At 44.5% G+C, this 16,535-nt stretch overlaps 1 protein-coding gene across 3 annotated transcripts in view; it reads left to right on the forward strand.

Annotated features, from left to right (window-relative positions):
* SH3RF3 (SH3 domain containing ring finger 3) overlaps positions 1 to 16,535 on the forward strand; it is a 393,698-nt gene that overhangs the window by 261,325 nt on the left and 115,838 nt on the right. For all 3 annotated transcript variants that reach the window (XM_059721048.1, XM_059721047.1, XM_019484992.2), the window contains exon 3: positions 13,705 to 13,800. In XM_059721048.1, coding sequence (XP_059577031.1) covers positions 13,705 to 13,800 — 96 coding nt within the window. The remainder of the gene's footprint in view (positions 1 to 13,704; positions 13,801 to 16,535) is intronic.

The following is a 16,535-nucleotide window of genomic DNA, read 5'->3' on the forward strand; positions in this document are numbered from 1 at the left end:
TATGAAACAGCATTTATGTCATCTTCTCATGAAGGTTATCCTCTTCTGTCCACCAGACAATGCACTGCCACTACTTTGGTGATGAGAGACAGTTTTTTCCTTAAAAGTAGTCAAAATCTACAGCGAGAAAGGGTTGAAAAATTTCTGGATGAATGTTTTTTTAAATCAGGAAATGTGCATTTGTCTAAATCAAAATGTGGTGCAGGAAAGTGTTTATTTCAACTATTTTTATTGTAAGAAAATTAAGCTGAACTATATTGATGAGGTCCTGAAGGAACAGAAATTTCTTCTTTTTTTTTAGTATGCCTTTTTGATTAAGAACTTGTATGTTATCACAGCATAGCATAACAGCAAATCTCACCCTGTTTTCATCAGTTAGGACACCAGTCACTTGGTAGTATGCTATTTTGTATTATATCTCACAAGTAATTATTAAGCTCTTATTTTAAACTATTATAAAATAAAATATTAAGAAAAAAAAATGCCCCCAAACCAGTTTTTTTGGACTATTGCAAATCTGTCTTGTGCTTTCCTTATTCACCCAGGCCTAGTAGTGATGATGTATTTCCTAAATACTCTTCCTTCTGCTTCTCAAGTTGTTCCTTCCTTTCTTAATCTGAGATTTCTCAATTGTAGCAAAATCAAAGGATACTAATATAAATTGTTATGATGCACGTCTTATGTCTACTTGATTATGTAGCAAAACCACTCCAACTTTAATTCTGTTCCAATCAGGGTCAAAATTAGAGTAATTTACCTTACTTGTACCACCGCAGGATCAGTTATAGCCTACCAGCTGATATGCTTTCCTGAGCAACATTGGCTCTCCTTCCCTTTTAAAGCAACTAAAATATACATTTGACTTCAGACTAATACAACTAACCACTTTTCTGCTCGTAGACACACTCAGCCAAATGATGAAATAGGTTATTACTTCCAAAAGCTCATGCCTCTCTTAACTAGTTAGGCCAGGGTGGGACCTTAGGGTGCTTGCAGACATAACCCTCCCCACCATTTTAAAGTGAAATGGTGCTTTACTTTAAATTCAGTAAATTCCCACACCAAGCCCCATACGTGCCCAGAAGAGGCAGCATGTTACTTCTCACCCAACGTCTGTAAAGATCAAGCTGTATAGTGGGGCTCTTTTAGCACTTTTATCTAATAGCTGATTGAATCATCTTAAGCTAAAAGCCCCCAAAAGCCCCACTGAAGCACCTTATCTTTACAGATGCTGCAGAGCTGGGTTGAAGTATAGTACTACTTTTTCCATTAAAGCATGTTTTTTGGTTGTTTTTTTTTAATGTCTGCAAGCAGCCCTAGAGACTACCTTCTGCCATAGCCAGAGTAACACCGTTAGTGTGAGAAATGATTGTTCCCTCCTGTACTAGTACGTGAAAGACCTTTTTAGCTCCCTTTTTCATTCAGTGTACTTGTTACCTAATATACAGTTTTCCTCTTGATATTTACCCTATTTGTGTATGTGTTGTCCTCATATTCATGAGCATCCAGGGTTTTCAGAGGCAGATTTTTTCTCCTGAGTATTTAACTGCTTTCACAATAATTTTTTATCGTGTTATCATCTCCCCTCATCCTTTTGTCCATACCTGCTTTATTCTGCCTAGGGGACTTGGATTTCTGCTCTACTGCTGTTTTATCCTTCAGCTTCTTCTGCTGTATGCACTGTCACCTTGTAACTACTTTTATGTCCCATAGATTGTACTCCCTGACAATGAATAATCTATTTTTCATCTCAGGACTTCACTTTTGTCTTCATTTCATTGGGTTTTTCTATGCTAATTTTAGCTGTTACCTTGCTGATGAAGGTTCCTGTTTAACCAGCATTTATCCTACGCTGCAGCAGATAGTTGATCTGTTCAGCAGCACACACACAGTGTTGCCACAAGTCAGAGATAAATAGTCGTCTTGCTCTTCCTTTTATTGTTTGAGAGTCTCTGCTTGCGTTCTGGAGATCCTGGACCTGATCCGGAGCTTATTTACAGGATTTTCCTTCTTTTTAAGGAAATAGAATTACATCAGTGTAGTATTGCTACAAACAAGAGCAGAACTGGACCATTTATTACATAAAAGAATTGTCCTTGGAAGTGCCAGAGAATATATAAATTAGACTTTACTAAGGCTAGACATTACACATAAACTGGTTTAAACCTGTAACCAAACAGATGTTCAGTACACATAAACCAGTTTGAAAATGGCTGAAACCAGTTTGAGGTAAACCTGCTTCAATGTAGTATCAGACTTAACTGATCTGAGTCAAACTGGTTTATACAATGTCTGTTCCAGACCCCTTCCTGGTTTAAGTTAAATCAGATTCTCCCAGAATCCCAGATGCTTTGTAGCCCTGGGTAGGGCTCTGCTCTCTGCTCCACAGCAGAGCTGGCTCCTCCCCTCTGCTCCCTGGCTGCAGGTCTGGGAGAGACTACAGACACAGCAGGGTCTGCCTGGCTTCCTCTTGCTCCCCCCCCCCCCCCCCCCACCTTTCAAGCAGGGATTCCCCACTTCCCCCTGCCTTACACAGAAACCTCTCAGCATTAGCTGGCATACCACATGCTGCCTATGGTCTACGCTGTGGGAGATGACAAAGACAGACAGGTTTTTGGAGCTAATCAGCAGGTAGCTGGAAAAGCTGTTTTAGAAAAGCTTGAACTAATGGAGAGAGGCTTTGTTTTCTTAATGGGTTGTTAGACACTGAGTTAGGGGTGATAAACACTCCCTGCTGGGCTGCTTGGGTGGGGGCGGGGAAAACCCCTCCCTAATCAGAGCATCCTTCCAGGGCCTCACCATGCCCCCCTCAGCTCAGTCCTGTGGAAGGGAAGGGAGGGCTGCTTTAGTGCCCCCCAGCTTCTAGCCTGAACCACCATAGGCATGTGCTCTCATTTTTTTCAGTTGCAGTTACAAACTGGTTTAGCCTAACCAGGTTAGACTAACCTGCAAAGATTGAATCAATTCAGGCTCAGGCTTTTTGAATGTCTGTCCTTAGCCCTTATGTCTAATAGGGAGCAATACTGGACTGGAAGGAAGGTGGACTAAGGAAACTGAATGCAGGTCTTTTCCAGATCATTGTATTCTGTTTTCTTTTGTTGGGCTTCATGATGTTAACATGAAGCCACAAAAACCAGATACCATTCTTCTCCCCCTCCTGTTTGCCATGGTGTTGTTGAATATGTGTGTACATAGCCATGGAGAACAAAGTAAAAATATTTAGATTTCCCTCTTATTCTTCCTTTCCCAAATTTATGATGTCCATTTCCCCCTCCCCCAAAATAAGGAATACAAGATGATGAAATTTGACCTCCTTTGTGAATAGCACTAAGATACCACAGTTTCTGTTAGAAGGGCTCTATCAGGAGCCCTGTAGTCTTCTTATAGGCCACATTCAGCTTTCCAAAGACTTCTACATTAATTAAGCAAGAATCACTTCTAATCATTTTTAATATCTGGCTGTGATATGGGTATAAAGTCTCTCTCCACCCCCTTCCCCCCAATTTGGGCATCCAATGCAGCAACCAAAAAAATCAGTTCTTTCCTACCCTTGAGCACATAGTATGCTCCTTCCCAATTCACTTAACTGTATTAGACACCTAAAAAGGCAACAGGATGCTGGTTCCACTCCTTTTTCTCCAGAATTAACTGGGCACAAAGAGGCCAACGTTCTGAACCAGTCTAACAGCTAATGCAATTGATGGATCTCCCTTACTGTCAAAGAGCTTTTAAGGGACTCAGTGAGCAATTTGTTCCTTTAGCCATTAGCTCTTTTATAGAATCATAGAAAAACAGGGCCACAGAGCCTGCAAACAGAGCAAGCAGTTTGCAGGCAGTTTGCTGGGAGTAAGAGGAGGAAGGGTAAGAGAAAGAGAAGCTAGGCACCAGGCACCAGATCCTGCCCAGGGAAAGTAAGTGATCCAGAGCTGCCAGTGCCTTTGGCTTGCTGAGTGTTTCTGTGGTGTGCTGTGTTTGTTTGGGGCATGTGCTCTGAGAAGCTGGGAGTGTTGCTGGCTGAGTGATTGCTGCTTGTGCCTGACAGAAGTCCTAAGGGGGTGGAGCCAGTCCAGGCCCAGTAGGGTATAAAAGGAGACTCCCCAAGCAACCAGGAAGCCAGTGAACAGGGGCAGCAAACAGGGCAAGCAGTTTGCAGGCAGTTTGCTGATCAATTCACAGGTCAGTTTACCCCCCCTCCCGTGGTCTTTGAGGGGAGAGCCTTTCAGCTGATGTGAGGAAGTAGCAACAAAAGAACCCTTTGGGGCCAACGAGCAGTAAACAGGCCAGCTTCCAGATGAGTTCGCTAGGGAAGTTGTGCTTCGAAGAAGGGCAGTAAAAGAGAAGAGGCAGATTAAGAGACCCAGGGAAATGGCTGGAGGATGTCACAACGCCAGAACCACTGCCTCTGCCTCTGCTCACACCTGTGAGGTTTCTGTCTAGGCAGGACCGCTCACCATTGAGGCTTCCACCCAGGTCCAGGTTTGGTGCTGTGGGGACTGTGGCTTACAGGTTCTTTCTGGTGACAGCCAGGTAAGGGGGTGCCTGCTGTGTGAGTGATGCCTCCTGGTGGTGTCTCTTAGGGAACAGGCAAGAGAGCTACTGGAGGAGGTGGTGAGGCTCCAAAGCATCCTCTGTCATGAGTAGTTCATTGATTTGATGCTGGAGGAGACCTCCAGGACTGTGGAGGGACAACTACCAGAGGCAGCACTAGAGTTCAGAGAGGACATGGACTCCCAGGAGGGTGGAAGCTGGAAGCTTGTGACCTCTGGCAGCAAGCAGAAATCTTCATCTCCACCTGCAGCAGTTTGTCTGGAGAACAGATATAGAGAGGGAGGAGCACATTCCATTGGTGGAGGAGGACAGGTGGGGCCTCACCAAGGTGGGAAGGATCAAGACAACCAACACCAAGAAGAAGCAATGGATGGTGGAGCAGAGCATCAAGGAATCTATTTCTTATACCCTGATTTTAGCAAGGCTTTTGATGCAGTCTCCCACAACATGGTCGCAGGCAAGCTAAGGAAGTCCGGGCTGGATAAATGGACTGTAAGGTGGATAGAAAACTGGCTGGAGTATTGGGCTCAGACGGTAGTAGTCAATAGCTCAAAGTCTAGTTGGCAGCAGGTATCAAGAGGAGTGCTCCAGGGGTCAGTCTGGGGCCAGTTTTGTTCAATATCTTCATCAACACCCTGGAAGATGGCACAGAGTGCACCCTCAGCAAGTCTGCAGATGACACCAAGCTGGGGGGAGTAGTAGATATGCTGGAGGGTAGGATATGCTAGGATTCAGAGTGATTTAGACAAATTGGAGGATTGGGCCAAAAGGAATCTCATGAGGTTCAACAAGATCAAGTGCAAAGTCCTGCACTTACGACAGAACAATTCCATGCACCAGTACAGGCTGGGGGCTGACTGGCTGAGCAGCAGCTCTGTAGAAAAGGACCTGGGGGGTTACAGTGGATAATAAGCTGAATATGAGCCAACAGTGTGCTTTTGTTGCAAAGATGGACAATGGCATACTGGGCTGCATTGGTAGGAGTGTTGCGAGTAGGTCAAGGGAAGTGATTCTTCCCCTCTATTCAGCACCAGTGAAGCCACATCTGGAGTGCCGTGTTCAGTTTTGGGGCCCCCACTACAGAAAGGATGTGGGCAAATTGGAGAGTCCAGCAGAAGGTAGCAAAAATGGTGAGGGGGCTGGGGCACATGATTTCTGAGGAGAGGGTGAATGAACTGGGCTTACTTAGTCTAGAGAAGAGGATACTGAGAGGGGATTTAATAGCAGCCTTCAACTACCTGAAGGGTAGTTCGAAAGAGGGTGGAGCTGGGCTGTTCTCAGTGGTGGCTGATAACAGAACAAGGAGCAATGGCTCTCAAGCTGCAGGAAACAAAGTTTAGGTTAAATATTAAGAAGAATTTTCTCACTAGGAGGGTAGTAAAACAGTGGAACAGGTTATCCAGAGAAGCTGTGGAGTCTTCATCCTTGAAAGTTGTTAAGACCTAGCTAGACAAAGCCTTGCAAAGATGGTTTCAGTCTCATACTAGTTTTACACTAATTTATTTCCAATTGCTTCGGAAGAGTTGCTCCTAATTTATACAGTATAAATACAACCAGAGTCTTACCACATACCTTTTGGGATGTGCCAGTCAGCATATCTTTTGGACGATTTTTTTTTAAACTCAGCATCCCAGTATCTTCCTGGATACTGCATTTGTTTATATTTAAACAACACACACACACACACACACTGCATTTTTTAAATTGTTTAAATATAAACAAATGCAGTGTGTGTGTGTGTGTGTGTGTGTTATGTACACGCACATATACATAACACCTCAAGGTTAGGTTTTGTGGTGCAAGCAATAAATCCAGAAAGGAACAAGATTCTCTTTTAGGCCAGTGCAAAGCTAGATTAATTCCACTGACTGTAATGCAGTTACTTCAAATTTAGCCTGAGGTCTGAGACTAGCCCAAAGTTTCGTTTTTGTTCTGGATCACCCTTTGTCTGTATATCTCCCTGTGCCATTTTAAGGAAGTGCCTCAAAGGCAAATGAGTATTAAAACTACAAAAATAACATAAACTACTTCCTGTGCTCTGCTGCAGTGATATATTTAATCATATCAGTCTCTTTCCTTATTTCCTTCAGCTTTCTAGCTTCTCGCTTCTGGCCACTGCAGCATTTAACAGTTTTTGTGCCAACTGTAACAAGAGCTATCATTTTCAATACCAGTTCATCACTACAGAATTACATCCCCTCTCCTTAGCATTCCAATTCAAGTGGCATGTCCCTTTCTGGAGTGCTGTCACTGCTGTAGGCTGCTATGAGGACTCTCTTGCCAGCTGGCTTGTATAGATGGTAGGCACAGCAGAACAGTATGCAGTGCCATTCTGCCATCTCTGAAATCTTTCCAATACTCTAGATAAAGTTGTTATCTCCATGGAAGAACAAATGAGTCTGCTTTGTATCGGTGCATTAATGGCAGTTAATGACTCAATTAAATACCATGCCATGAATCGTGATTGTTATAGGATGCAATTTTGTATTATTTCCTCAACAAAAGGGTTGATTTTCAGGAAATTAAAATGGTTCTAAGTGATTTATCTTTGACTTCCATTCTGACAATGGTTATAAAATGGGATGGCAGGTCTCGCAATGCTGTCGAAAAGACTGTCAGGTAGTGACTAATGCAGAGGCACTTGGCTGACAATAAACAATAAAAGGGCATAAGATGTCACTGTGAAACTATGGTAGATGCAGTCAGCTTTTGAAATAGATTCATATTCATTTGTGCTGTCTGGAAATCAATTTATTGAATGTGAAATAGTAAAGCACAGAAAGTTAAAGTGGCATTCCAAGAGATCTGTTGGCTCTTTACTATTCATGGCCCTTTTGGGAACCTTTCTAAGAATTTATAGGTAGCACTGCTGTCCAACTAATTTAAGTTAGTAAAATATTAGGCATTGAAACCTGGGCCAATCCAGACTATGAGAACAATACCTCAAGTGGGGGAATTCTGTGTAGTTTTCTGTAAATAAAGACTTTCACTTGGCATTTTGGGATTTGTTGTGATCTATGGAACTTTCCAATATCATTCTCAAGGAAGTGGACCACATTTTCAAAAGCTGCCCTTTGATCTACTACAAAGTGATCATAGGGCATTTGTACACAACACCGGAGTTTAATTCTCCCTAAATTGAAGTGGTGGTGTTTTAAAAACACTGCTTCAGTTTAGGGCAAAGTAAACCCCTGTGTCGTGTATACCCGTGTTGGAGCCTGATCCTTACCTGCCTCTCTAGTGGCGGGGAGGGGAGAGTGAGCTGCTGGCAGGCCAAGTGGTCCCTGAGCTGCAGGGGGGAGGAGTGGGGGGCTGGTGCTTCCCTCCACAGCAGCGGCAGCCCCTTCCCAGGCAGCCCCCTCCCAAAGGCACCTGGCTTGGGCAGTCTCAGAGGGCACCACAGCCACAGAGGGAAGCACCGGGCCCCTGCACAGCTCAGGCAGGCAGGCTCTGGGAGAGGGGGGGGAGCATTTTTAAAAGATCAGGCTTGTCGCTTTTTTTTATTTTCCTGCTGTGGAACCCGCCTTCCCAGGCTGCTGCCGGGCTGCCTGCACAGCCCCTGAGCCACATGGAGCCTGGTCCTTCCTTCTGCGGCTATACGGTAGGAAACTAAAACTCTTCAGAGGTGTTTTACTTTGCAGCGCCCCACAGTAATTTTCCACGTCCCAAAGTCATTTAAGGTACATTACACTGCTGAATGTGCTACAGCGGCTGGAATTAACGCGCGATACACCACCAAATGTGCAAACAGCAATGCTATTAAAGGCATTTAACCTGCTTTAAACCTGCTTTAAAGTGTCGTCTACAAACGCCCATAGAGTCTGGGTCCTCCGCACCCACTTGAGCGGACTAGAAAGCTGTACTAGCGAGACAGCCATAAAAATCCAATTAAAATCAAATTAAAATCAACGCTATGGTATATGTGTTTCTTTCTTCTTCACACCACAGTTAAATCTGTGCAGCACCATAAGCAGGATAATGGGTACTGATTCTCAGCATGAAGGCAGCAAATTAGCCTGCCCTCAGAACCGGGTAGACCCAGCTATCCTGCTTCCATTCCAAGCAGTAGCATGCCCATAGCAACCTGGCATGTTTGAGGCTGTCTCAGCTGCTGGGCACTGTATGTTGTAGACTAAACATGACTTTAATTTCCTTACTTCACACTTACTTGTTATAGATTCCACATTTACAGTGTTCTGTTTTTTGTATGAGTTATGCAGAAATTGAGCTTTTCTCTTTGTAGAGACATATTATTGGCCATTCTCTGTGCACCTCAGAAAAGCTGTTCAGAAAAGCTTTTGGAATTGAATAGTATCTGTTTCATCTAAAAATTGAAAGTATGAACCTTTCTTTGGAAATATGAACTCTCCATGCATCCCTCCAGCTGTAATAAATAGCTGATGAACACAGTGCCTGGCTGTGTTCCCTTGTCTTTTTGTTTATGAATCAGTGAGGTGAATGAATCAAAGGAATTATTGAGTTGTGTGCACATGCGTACAACTCAAAGCTGCAAAGTGCAATGCTAACGTAATCATCTTCTATCAAGCGAAAGCCATTGCCAAAGCATCCTAGCTTCAAAGGTATTTTCTCTAAAGTAAGAACCACCTGCAAAAAAGAACATTCTTGGTCTGAATAGCTAACATTATTGACTTTATTGACCAAGAGAGTTGTATCCTTTATGCAAGCAAATGCACTGTTGCATTTCCAACACAAGAAAGACCAGAACTCTTGTTTCAGACATTTTGAGAAAAGAATGAGTAGTATTTTTTGGCAGCTACAGGAATGTATGAGGAAAGGTTTGATGTAATAAGGGAAAAACCTAATGGAGAACTTAATCTTTAAAATTTCTCCAATTCATTCTGTCCATTTCTTTCTGCCACCGTCATAGGAAACACTTTAAGGCACTGTAGCATATTGTACCAGTATCACTTCTATGTGCCTTTCTACAAGACTGTTCAGTGACAACAGGTGCTGGCTCCAGTGTCAGGTTATTATAATGAACCCAGCATGAAGAAATGGTAATAAATATCAATCAGTGAACTGAGCAGCTCAGGGTGAGAGGGCTCAGAGTTCGATTTACATAGCAAGAGCTTTTTCTAATCATTAGCATGTTTTAGATTTTGTTTGCAGGAAGCAGTGTTGACTAGAGTCAAGTCTTGCTAATCTGTAATTTTCTGAGCCACACATTTTATAAGAAGCAGAGAAAAGTTCATGGTCATTCCATATCCTTTCACTGAGATTTGTCAGGAGGTAGAATCTTAGAAAATTAGGGTTGGAAGGGACCTCGGGAGGTCATCTAGTCCAACTCCCTGCTCAAAGCAGGACCACCTTTAACTAAATCATCTCAGTCAAGGCTTTGTCTAGCCAGGTCTTAAAAACCTCCAATGATGGAAAGTCTACCACCTCTCTAGGTAACCTGTTCAGTGCTGTACTACTGTCCACATGAGAGAGTTTTTCTTAATATTCAACCTAAACTTCCCTTCCTGCAACTTGAGACAGTTGGGGGGAGTGGAGACTTGGGGGGAAGTGGGCAGCGGAGTCCCCCAGGGCTCGGTCCTTGGGCCCACACCGTTCAATTTCTTTATCAGCGATTTGGACGACGGGGTGAAAAGCAACCTGTTCAAATTTGCTGATGATACCAAAATTTGGGGTGAGGTGGGCACGCTAGTAGGGAGGGAAAGACTGCAGAAAGACCTGGATAGGTTGCAAGGGTGGGCTAACAAAAACAGGATGCGTTTCAATACGGACAAGTGCAGGGTGCTGCACTTGGGCAGTAGTAACTGGCAGCACACTTATAAGATGGGAAACTCCCTTCTTGAGAGCACGGAGGCAGAAAGGGATCTTGGAGTCATCATTGACTCCAAGATGAACATGGGCCGACAATGCGAGGTCACGGTTGGCAGGGCTAACCGGACCCTATCATGCATCCACAGGTGCATCTCAAGTAGGGCCAAGGAGGTGATCCTCCCCCTCTACGCGACACTGGTCAGGCCACAGCTGGAGTACTGTGTCCAGTTCTGGGCACCCCACTTCAAGAGGGATGTGGACAACATTGAGAGGGTCCAGAGGAGGGCCACCTGCATGATCCAGGGACAGCAGGGCAGACCCTACAATGAGAGGCTACAGGACCTGAACCTGTTCAGCCTTCACAAGAGAAGGCTGAGGGGGGACCTTGTGACCATCTATAAACTCACTAGGGGGGACCAGAAGGGTTTGGGGGAGACCTTGTTTCCCCTAGCGCCCCCCGGGATAACAAAGAATAACAGCCACAAGTTGTTGGAGAGTAGGTTTAGATTAGACATCCGTAGGAACTACTTCACAGTTAGGGCGGCTAGGATCTGGAACCAACTTCCAAGGGAAGTGGTGCTGGCTCCTATCCTGGGGGTCTTTAAGAAGCGGCTCGATGCCTACCTGGCTGGGGTCACTTGAGCCCAGTTTCCCTCCTGCCCAGGCAGGGGGTCGGACTTGAAGATCTACAAGGTCCCTTCTGACCCTACTTCTATGATTCTATGACAATTGCTCCTTGTTCTGTCATCTGCCACCACTGAGAACAGCCTAGCTCCAGCCTCTCTGGAAGCACCCTTCAGGTAGTTGAAGTCTGCTATTAAATCCCCTCTCAGTCTTCTCTTCTGCAAACTAAATAAGCCCAGTTCCATCATCCTGTTCTCATAAGCTATGTCCCCCAGCCCCCTCACCATTTTTATTGCCCTTTGCTGGATTCTTTTCAATTTGTCCACATCCTTCCTATAGTGGAGGCCAAAAACAAACTACATTTTACTTCAGAGCATGCATTACTGTAAATAAATAATAGAAACTAAACAATAGTTGACCAAACGGTTGAACAACATTGCGTTGGTACCATGTTATTCTTGCTGTCCATTTTTTGCTCATTCAACTCAAGCAAAAATGGGACATTCTCAGGCATTCTCCTACTCAATTGTGCAAACTAATCAATCCATTCTATTTTGCATTTTCCTACTTTGTACACCTTCATTCATTGGATAAATGCTTCCAGTTGGTCTATTAATCAATCACATCACCTGTGCTCCAGTGGGAATAGCATAGGAGTTCTGTTTTGAAAAGATCTAAACAGGGACCTAGATTCTTCTCTGCATTGTGCCTAGTTTGAACATCAGGGTGTTCTCCCCTGGCACAGAGCTGACCTCAGGGCTTCCATTCTATTCAGCTCCTTGCCTTATAAAGAGGAGGGGCACTTGATCCCCACCTGCGGTGCCATCCATTCAGGGACATTGGCAGCCAGCATGAATATTAGAACATGCTGCAGGAGTACTTTTAATACTTTTCAGGGGACCAGTGTAGTGCACAGCCAGTCTGAGGATGAGTGAATGGCAGATGTTGCTTGGAGCTTTCTATGCATTTGCCTTCTCCTGAAACATGCTATGCACTTCTTGGCCACATATGAGGACCTAGGTCAGCATTTTGCACTGAAACAAACAGTATTTTCTCGCATACCATATACTGTCAAATAAAGTACCTTGTTTTTGAAAAGCAGAATACAGAAAAAAGATATTTCTTTGAAAATACTGGTAAGCATGGAATTTTTCCAGAGGAAAAAAACAGGCAGCTGCACTTGTAAGGAAGCAACATGTTACAACTGCTCTGTTAACCCCCTAGCTGAAGGATTTACAGGTGCTGCTGACTAAGTCAAACTACCCAACCTCCATTTTCTTCTCAAGCTGGTCTGGATGGGCAGCCAGCAGCACCTGCCAGGTCATCTCAGGGCCCAATCCTAGCCAGTGGCACCTGAGGAGTCAGCTGAGGGCCCAGCCAAATGATTCAGCCCCAGGACCTGGGGCTTAGCCTCTGCAGCATGAACTTCTGCCAGAGGAAAGAGACAGTGTCCGCAGCAACCAGCTAGAGCAGTGGTGCTCAACCTCCAGTGTGCAGGCCAAATGTGGCATGCAGAGCTATTGCATCTGTCCCATGGGGCAGGAAATTTGGCAGCAGGGGAGTGGTGGCCCTTAATATGGTCACCCTCCCCCCACCAAATTCCCCAACCCCAAGCCCTGCACTTCCAGTCGCAGGCAGGCCATGCCCCTTGCCCCATACCTGGATCATCACTAGGCCATGCCCTCTTCTCCCCTCTGCGTGGCCGGGTTGGGGCCAAGCCATGCTCCCTTTTCCCTCTGCAGAGCCAAGCCACACCCCCTTTTCCCACAGAGGCAGGTTGGGGCCAAGTCATATGGGGCCGGATTGTGGCTGGGCCATGCCCCTTCCCCCTGCAGGGCCAAGCCACACAGACGTGTAGCAACACAGAACACTCACAATTGGAAAATGAGTTGCCATTGATTACCACACTTATTTTATTTTGAATGGAGTTGGGAGGAGAACATATTATGTGTTTGCATGTAACAGGTCAGCCTTGAAGTTCAGGGGATACTGGACTGAGAGGCTAGAGATCTGGGTTCTAGACCAGTGTTTCTCAATCCATGGATCACAACCCAAAAATGGGTCACAAGAATATATGAAAGGGATGTAAACAAGCTTTAAAAATAGATCAAATAACTTTGAAAATGGATTCTCCTTTAAAGGAGAATAATATGGGAAACCAAAATTCCAGCCTGAGGGAGCTGCTTGGGGCCCACCTTGCGCTACATACCCACCCCCTTGCCCCACATATTGGGGGGCTGGAGCCTTGTGGCGGTGGGTAGCAGGTTGGGAGTGTGGGGTACAGGCAAGGCCAGGGGGCTGTTTTCTACTTAAACTACTTACTGGGTTGGGACTGGTCGTCAATGTTTATAAATGGGTCCTGGTTAAAAAAAAAAAAAAAAGAAAAGGTTGAGAACCACTATTCTAGACCATCTTTTGTTCAGTGGCTTCTTTTGTGACTGGGCAGGCCTTTGTTACCTTTCACACCCTTTCTCTTGTCAAGGGCTTTGAAGCACAGACACTGTGTATATAGTGTAGCTTCAGCCTCTAGGATTTTTACATGCTACCATATTGTGAGTAATAATAAGGTTGTTAGTAAATGCTGACTTTTTCATGCCAATCAATTGTACACTATCCTGGCAGGTGATGACAAGTTGCACATTTCTTATGGGTGAATTAGCTAATGAATTAGGCTTGTTGTAAGCCTTCATCTTTTCACAGAAAACCTAACCTTGTGTCATGTATGTTTTTGCTCTCTGATTTCAGGATGAAATTTTGACTGTCATCAGGAGAGTAGATGATAACTGGGCAGAAGGAATGCTAGGAGACAAAATTGGCATTTTCCCCATCCTCTATGTTGAGGTAAGTTTGTAGTTACTTGGGTGTGCTTTCTTTTACCTTTGCTGTTTGTTTAAGCCGGCACCAGGTCAGAATAACTTTGGAGCCGCTTAAGAGGCAGACTAACTATTTGAGAATAACTGGAAAGAGAAACTTTTTTTCAGGTGTTTTGCTGTTAGCTACCCAATGAATACACTTTTATCTTCACCAGTTTAATTTTAAACCAGCTGACAGGATGTGCGCCTGTGAACTGTCAATGACTTCCAATCGGGAGCTTTTGGTTTAATCTCAACCATACAGATGGAAAATAGGAGAGGACAATCACAATAGGGGATTTTACTCTGCAGCTTGCTTTGCAGTCACCTTAGAAAAAGTGTGTGCTGATAACTGCACTTTCCATCGCCCTGCATTCCATTTTCCATGGCGTTTCTTGTTCTTTGCCTTCTCTGCAAACTATTTATGGTTGTTATCAGAAAGCACAGTAGGAGCAACTGAAATAAGGGCCGGCTATGCTTTGAAAGCATAGCCCTTCACTGGGAGCAGTGTAGGGCCCACTGCCCTAGCAAGAGCTCTGGTGGCACACCCTCTGTGCCACCCTCTCATAGGTGACACTTGCTGAGATCCCCAGCTGATGTAAATCAGGACCGCTGTATTGATTTGAATGGAAGTACACTGGTTTACACTAGGTGAAAATAGTTGGCCTAGTGTGTGCTCCTACTAAAACCCCAGCCAGCTCACCTTTGGGGTGATTAATAGAGCTATCCTGCAAAGGAGGCCAGCCTAATCGTGGGGGTCCCAACAGGGAGAAAAGACTCATGTATCGTACAAATGGAGGGTTTGAAAGTGTTCTGCACTAGCCTGTAGCAGGACATTGCTGTGCCTCTGCACCTCTTCTGTAAGACTTTCGTTATTATTTTTGTTAAATATTTTCATATTGCATGTGTACTTGATATTTCCCTTGAAAGATTCTGCCTGTATTTTGAGCACTTTCTTTATGCAGTTTTCATTTCAGAATATCAGTCTGCATCTGTTTTCCTCCTCACAAGCCAGTTCACTGCATCCTTCAGTGCAGGAAACTTCTATGCATCTCATGCTTGGGTAATTAATCTGTAGTGTGCCCTGCTGCTGTATGTCCAGTACACAGAACTGTCTTGGAATGGGCTTGATCTCCGATGCATGCTGGTATAAGTCCACTGGCTCCTGCAGAGTCATTCCTTACTTAACATCTGGGACTGACTGCAGAATCCAGCCCACTGTGTGCAGCATTAATGTGATGTCCCTTAGAAATCAGTGCTTCTCTAAATTTCTTAGTTAATGACTTGAGACAAAACAAAGATAATTAGCACTGTAACTGCCTGATTATTAACTTTGACAATGACTAATTATAAGAAAGCCATTGTTAATATAAATTGGATTCAACAACTGGCAAGAACTATATTAAATGAGAGTGGGTAGTCTCTGCTGGAAAAAAACATTTGTTTTGTAGAAACTAAAGACTAGAGATTTTTCTTTCTTCGAAATGTAAGAGCAGGTAAACAAGGCAACTGAGCAGGACCTAAGCACATCAGCAACACAGACCTGAAATTCCCCCCACTGGAAAGGCCACAAAATCCCTTAGGCAACTCAATTCATTCAGCACCTGCATTTTGGACTACAAAATTCCTTGTGTGCCTGAACTCAGGCTCCAAAGCACACCCAAACATACCCTGCATTGAGTACTGAGAGTCTGTAAATAGCTAGGCAGGAGCAGACAAACAGGTTACAGAACCAGTGGAAGACCTTACAGCTTTTTAAATGAACCTGAATGGGGAGCTGTGGAGTGCTCTCAGAATCAGAAATTTCATTGCTGCAGCGTGCTGCCTGCCTTATGCATCAGCTTTCTTGGGTGTGCTTATAGAAAATGATCTTCAAGTGACTGTGCAAATTAATTAGTGTAATTTGCCCTGACTGCAGCTGCAAATTTCAGGTGAAGTAGTAGAGGAAAGTGCTGTATTCACCTGGAGAGTCTGAGTATAATCACCACTGAGGTGAGTCTTGTTACCACTGAGGGTGACTGTTTTCACATTCTGATATTTCTTCATATGGTAAATTAATGGGGATAGACTATCTAGATCAAGCCTTAATTTTTTACCAAAGAAATGCTTAAACACTAAAACATTCAGATATCTTGGGCTAAGATCTTCAAGACTACCCATGACATTATGGGTACCCATGATTTACTCATGTGAGTATTCTTTACTTATATGAGCAGCCCATTTGGACTGAATGGGATTGCTTCCATGGATCTGTCTGGGTATTGATATCATGCTGCTTACAATGGAATCTTCAAGCACTACTGATGGGAATAAGTACTGATGGATTTTAAAACACTAGGCTCTCACTAGGTAATTCAAATTCCTACTACCCATCTCCACTGACTGCCCAGGAGTCTGGAACACCCCTAAGGCATGGGCAGCATTCCCTACCTTGAAATAATGGTTTCTAATGTCCAAGCCTACTATCGCTGGACAAATAGGCCGTGTCCACATGTGGTGTGGACCTTTGGTTCCCCAGGGACAACTAGCACCTCCACACCTTGTGCCACTGCTAGTTGTCCCTGGGGAACGCCCATGCCACATGTGCTTTGGTGCTCAGTAAGTCACCCTGGGTGGAGTAGAGGAGGCTGGGGCCAGCAGCCTTACCTGGGGTCCTGAGGGCTACCCGGAGCTGCAACCACGGCAATTCTGTCATACAGAGCCTGGCTGGCAGCTGCAACAGAG

Source organism: Alligator mississippiensis, chromosome 1 (assembly GCF_030867095.1).
Source record: "Alligator mississippiensis isolate rAllMis1 chromosome 1, rAllMis1, whole genome shotgun sequence".
Taxonomy (NCBI): domain Eukaryota; kingdom Metazoa; phylum Chordata; order Crocodylia; family Alligatoridae; genus Alligator; species Alligator mississippiensis.